The sequence below is a fragment of the Triticum aestivum genome, chromosome 4B (assembly GCF_018294505.1).
Source record: "Triticum aestivum cultivar Chinese Spring chromosome 4B, IWGSC CS RefSeq v2.1, whole genome shotgun sequence".
Taxonomy (NCBI): Eukaryota; Viridiplantae; Streptophyta; class Magnoliopsida; order Poales; family Poaceae; genus Triticum; species Triticum aestivum.
In genome coordinates, this window is record NC_057804.1 from 98695926 (window position 1) to 98701925 (window position 6000).

Consider the following 6000-nt stretch of genomic DNA (forward strand, 5'->3'; position numbering starts at 1 on the left):
AGTTATTGATCATTGGTAACTTGTAGTCTGGTTATCAACACAATAAAGTTGTACAAAAAAGCTACTTCTAAGAAAACTTTTTTCTACTACAGATTGCTGCAGTGTTCAACGTTATGAATAAGGACCCACCACTTCCTGACAATTTATCACATGAGGCAAAGGATTTTCTGGAATGCTGTTTCAAGAGGAATCCAGCAGCGAGGCCGAGCGCAAGCGAGTTGTTGACCCATCCATTTATCAGGGATTCAAGTCATTGCAGCAAGCATGTTCAAGAAGTCATTATTGCAGGCTGTGAGGAAGTCATTCGAGCAAGCTGTGACACATCCTTGACAAGGAAAACTACAACTAGGTGAGCAGCTTGGTTTCATTTATTGTCAAGTCAAGTAGAGTGGTTCAATTATTCTTGTTTTTTTGCTGATCCTAATATACCTTCATCTTCTATTGCCAGTGGAGCAAATGATGCTAGGCCTTCCGAATCATTAGCTTCACGATTAACTTCACAACCAGTCCAGGTAGCCACACCTTATTTCCCCCTAGAACTTTAGGTTTTGCCTTCAATCCCGTTTCTTAAGCATGCCAGCATTGGGATCTACACTTTGCAACCTAGAATGGTTGCATCATAACATTTCAGTAGGATTGCGGTAGGCGCCAAATTTTATACAAATCCTTTGAGTCATCAACAAAATGTACAAATAAATAGAACCCAGAGTCCCAGAGTAGAAAATATCTTTGTTCAATGCACAGAGAAAGCGGTACAACAAAAGATATCTATAAACTTTTGCAAATCCTCGGTTATTGTGCTACCAATAATCATATTCAAGAATATTTACAACTGAACTTATGGTTTCACTTCTAAATATTATCTTTGGAATTTCTAAGTGTCTGAAGATTGGGTATGAACCCTCCAGAGTCCAGATAGAGAAAACTTGAAAAAGTCCTGAACCAACAAACCCCATATTCTCCTTCCTAGTTTTCAAAATACCTAGCAATGACACACTGTTGTTTTTTAGCACCTCAAACGCCACCTAAAGGCTAAAACCCGTGGATATATATTATTTGCAAAATAGGCATATAGGAGGCCCTTGGCGAAAGGCACCTGGTGAGAGTAGAGTAGCTGCTGCTGCTGTGCTACCTCCAACTATGAAGTTCAGCACATGAACAATAGAGTGCGAACTTGTGGTGCACGAGCACCATGGTGCCCTTTTCTGAAAAAAATAAAACACCATATTTAGAAGTAAAAAAAATCGAAAACAAATTGCCCGTGCACCATTTGTAGTTTTCTTATAGGAGGCTTTGAATCTGCAACCTAGCTGACATTACATGGCTCTGCAGTCTGCAGCATGGTAGAAAGTTTTGAATCTGCAGACTGCACAGCCCTCTACTAAATTTTTTTTAGTAGTCTGTCGTTGGGGAAACATCACTCAACAATTTTCTTGTTCCTGCAGCAGAATATTCCTCCAAGTGCGATCTCTCATCCCAAATCTATTGTTAGCAACAGCAACGAGACAGGCTACGACTTAAGAGCCATGAGATCATGAGCCCCATTGCGCCCCATTGCGCCCCAACAATGAAAACTTCGCTGACATCTGTCTACCAAAGCCTTTTCTTGTTCTACCAGGGAGAGATTCTCTCCAGCAAGCCACCAATCTCCCAAATAGTTTATGGAAGGAGTTCACGATGATTCTGCTCTACAGTTTTGTTTCAGAATTACTGATGATGCATGCTTGTAATGTATGTTTAATATGTGGCTTTGTTTGCCTGCCTGCTAGGTGCTAGATGCTTCAGTCATTCCGGACATATGCTTGATAAGATTTCTCAATCATTGCTGATTGCCTGTCATATTTTGATGAGATGTCTCGGTTATCTCAAAAATTGAAGAGGTTTACTGCGTCAGTACTCTCTATTTTTGTAATAATTTGGGTTTTCTCTTGGGTTTTGAATGCCCAAATTAACAATGTCAGCGTCATTTAACACCTGGCAATGAGTATCAGGATAAGCAAGAGTAGAGGCATGTGTAGCGCTGATGCCCTTCCGTAGGATTATCTTGGAAGAAGCTCTTTTGCAATGTGAAGTTATGGTTTAGGTGATCCTCATTTTTATTTGTTAACGCATATAGTACAAGACATCTCTTAAATATATAATCAAACTGAAGCACAAAGCAGATTTTCATGAGGTGAAAAATAGTCATCCATATAAATTCATCATGGTACAAGTAGTGCTCGTATGCAGAGCAGTTCTGAAATAAAAACTATTTAGGAAAAGAGAAATGTGTTCATCGACCTCAACAGCTAGCTAGCTACATTGATTACTTCTTGGAGGGGTCGAGGAGGTGCCCAGCAAAGACAACTGCGCCGGTCGCCTCCTCCACTATGTAGTAGGCAAACGGATGGTCGGCGATGAAATCTACCTGTGGAGGTGGTGGCCACGAGCCCCCAGCTGCGCATCCAGAAGGCGCAATGACCATAGTGACGGCGGCGGCTTCGGTACCTTCCTCATTTACCTCAACGACGGCCTTGTGGATGACGTCCTCCGCTACTATCGGCAAGCCAGAGCCGTCATCCTCCACCATGTCAGATAGGTCGCCCTCTAAGCAGAATGGCAGCTCCAGCCCTAGCTTCTTGAGGACGGCGACGACGCTGCTGTGGAAGGACAGCTTGAATTTTGGCACCCTGAACTCGCGAAGGTCGATCCGCCGCTCAGGCAGGTGGTCGTGCAAGAAGCCAGGCCTTGACGCTACCGTGTCCAGCAGCCCCAGCAGGCCGTCGTGGGCGTCCGGGAGAAAGATGCACATCGAGAATTGCATATGCCCGGTACGATCGAAGCTGGAGTGCGCCCACGGAGCGGCACGCTGGGATGGTTGAGTGCTGCGTGACCACGGATCACGGTGCATGGCATAGGCAGACGGACCAACGCGGCCAAATGGATCATGGGGGGCATAGGGATTATTAGGAGGATAGCCAAACGGAGCACAACCAAGTGCACCATAAGGATATGGCCGAGGATAGTTGTATTGAGAGTAGGGGCCGCCAAACGGAGGAGAGGGGGGAATGGCATTTGGAGGGGCAAACTTGCCACGGTGATGGAAGTATGGTGCAGCGGGCATCGCTTGCGCAATGGCAGTGTGGAGCGGCGAATAATTTGGGGACGGACCACCATGGTTGTACGCACGAGGATGGGCGTACGGAGATGCGTGGCCGCCATAGTCACCGGGCTGGCCAACACGATTGTAGTTGCAGGGATCGGCAGAACTAACACGGCCCAACGGACGAGGATGCGGTTGCTCCTTGTGATCTGGCGTTGCCATCTTGTACCGGAGTTTGAGTACCTTGAACCCGTCGTGCACGGCGACGAACTGCGACTTCCAGCTCTGCATGAAGGGCACATCGACCTGGCTGCCGTCGAGACGGTGGAAGGGCTTATCCACGGTGTGCCTACGGTCGAACGGTTGGTCCTCCCACTTGCCCTTGAAGTATATGGCGTTGCCGAGCACCAGAGCCGTTGCTGGCTTTATCGACTCTACCGGGAGGACAGAGTCGATGAGGTTCCTCGTCACTTGAGCCACCCATGCGTTGATCTGGACACACGCTTCCTCCGGCGCGCTGCGGAAGTTGACGGTGCTCGCCTCGGCTTTGTACGTGCCCACCACGGCCTCGCGGAAAGCCGGCTTCAGCGGCCGCGTTAGGTCGCTCCACACGCCGCACGCGAACGCCACGCAAGGGCCGCCCACGGCGGACCTGTCCTGGAGCGCGTCCTCCGCCATGCGCGACACGAACTTCTCAAGCTCGCCGCGCGACCGCGCTCCGAGGACGTGGAGGATCTCGTCCAGTGTGGCGTCCCGAGCGCCGGCGGCCAAGAGCGCCAGAGCGGTGTAGATGGACAACGGCGAGAAGACTAGGTTGTCGTCCATGCTCCCCTCGGCGAGGCACCTCGCTAGCCCGGTGGCGAGCGCTGCCAGTCCGTTGGACCCAGGATTCCCCGTCGGCCCTACTACATCGAACTTCACCGACGGGTTTCTGGTCAAAGGCAACTCGTCGTATCCTCCTACAGGTAGCCGCCGCTGCTCGTTAAGCGCACCCCCATGTTTCTGTTGCACAATCCGCACCGGGCCTTTGCCATTGGTAGGATCGACAACATGGCCTGCAAACATGATCACGCCAGACGCCTCCTCGACTATGAAATACGCGAAAGGATGGTCGGCGACGAAATCCACCATGGGCTCCGGCATCATCATGGCACACCCAGGAGCCGCGAGCATCATGGTGACAGCCGCAGCTTCTGTCCCTTCCTCGTTGACCTCGATGACAGCCTTATGGATGACCTCTTGAACGACCAATGGGTAGCCTGTGCCGTCGGCCTCCACCATGTCCGACAGGTCAGAATCCATGTTGAACGGTAGAACGAGCCCCAACTGTTTGAGGGTTCCGACGATTTTGCTCGAGAAATCAAGCTTGAACTTGGGAACCCCGAAGTCGCCGACCTTGACGGGGAAGGCCGGCAGGTGATCGTGCACGAAGCCCGGACGGGAGGTTATCTCGTCGACGAGACCCCGCAGGCCGTCGTACGCGTCCGGCAGGAAGATGCACATGGAGTACTGCGTGGGCTGCTTGAAGGCTGCTGTGCACTGGTACGGCTGATGGTATCCTCGTTGTGGCATCTTGTACTGCAGCTTGAGGACCTTGAACCCATCGTGCACGGCAATGAAGTGGCGGGCCGGGTTGCGCATGAAGGGCGCGTCGACGGCAGTTCCGTCGAGCCGGTGGAACGGCCTGTCCCTGGTGTGCCTCTCGTGGAACGGCAGGTTCCACTTGCCTTTGAAGTACATGGCGTTGGCGAGAATGACGTTGGGCGCCATGCTAACGTCTTCAGGAGAGACGACCTTCTTGATGAGGTTCCTCGTGACCTCCGCGACCCAATCATTGATGTGCTGCGCCGCTTCCTCTGCGTTCTCCCGGAAATCCAAGGTGCGCGCCTCCGCCCTGTACGTGCCGACGACGGCCTCGCGGTAGGCCGGCTTCAGCGCCGCCTCTTGTCGTTCCACACGCCGCACGCGAACCCGACGCTCGGCCCGCCGGATCCGGACAGGTCCTGGAGCGCGTCGTCCACCATGCGCGAGATGGACTCCTCGAGCTCGTCGCGGGAGCGCGCGCCGAGGAGACGGAGGACCTCGTCCAGGGTGTCCCCCCGGGCGCCCGGCGCCAGGAGCGCGACGGCAGCGTAGATGGAGAGCGGCGAGAAGACGAGGTTGGAGTCGGGGTTTGCGTCGGCGAGGCGCTTCATGAGGCCGGCGGCGAGCTCCGCCGGGCCAGAGAAGGACTGCCGCGGCTTCTTACTCCGACAGGCCATCATCGCGGGATCCATCAAAGCTGCGCACGGAGCACGTATTTACTTTCAGATCGTTCCTGGCGACTTTTCTTTGCTTGCTTGATTGATGATCTCGTATATTTTTATTTATTTATTTATTTTGGGACAATGATCTCGTATATATGGAGTCGCACCAGCATCGGAGATGATTTGGATTTGTAGTCGGTTCGGTGACAACGTCGTTTTTTTTCAGAATCACAACGTCGGTTTCATTTTTTCTTTGAGGATCCAACGTCGGTTTCTTTTTTTTAGGGGAACGTCTGTTTTGCTGATGTGCCAGTTTTTTGGGCTAATACGGCCTCCCTGGATCCTCTCCGGCCCAGCTTTCTTTAATTTACGAAAATACTAACACCCACACGTATGGCACTTGTCAACTTGAACCACATGTGTTGGATACCATTAGATTCTGGGCGCACGAATCTTGACGCATATAATATGACACGTCAGAATTTTCGTGCGGGCGAACTCGTCGACCCACCGAACGGCACCGCGTTCGGGCAAACGCGTCGACCCACCGAACGGGCGACCGATTTGTTTCCTCTTCCCCCCTCTTATCCACTAGCTCTCTCCTCCCCCCCTCCCCCATCGTCTCCCCTCCTCATTTCTGCCTCTCCATCAAATCCACCGACGACGAACTGC

General features: G+C 51.8%; 1 protein-coding gene and 1 pseudogene across 4 annotated transcripts in view; one reads left to right on the forward strand and one right to left on the reverse strand.

Annotated features, from left to right (window-relative positions):
- Positions 1-1893, forward strand: part of LOC123091262 (disease resistance protein RGA5) — a 38630-nt gene extending 36737 nt beyond the window's left edge. For 2 of the 4 annotated variants that reach the window (XM_044512721.1, XM_044512718.1), the window contains 3 exons: positions 93-349; positions 449-512; positions 1446-1893. In XM_044512721.1, coding sequence (XP_044368656.1) covers positions 93-349; positions 449-512; positions 1446-1538 — 414 coding nt within the window. In that variant the 3' untranslated portion in view covers positions 1539-1893. The remainder of the gene's footprint in view (positions 1-92; positions 350-448; positions 513-1445) is intronic. The other 2 variants (XM_044512720.1, XM_044512719.1) reach the window with 2 other exon arrangements.
- A 139-nt stretch (positions 1894-2032) lies between these two features.
- LOC123091263 (uncharacterized) lies at positions 2033-5425 on the reverse strand (annotated as a pseudogene).
- Between the last annotated feature and the right edge of the window lie 575 nt (positions 5426-6000).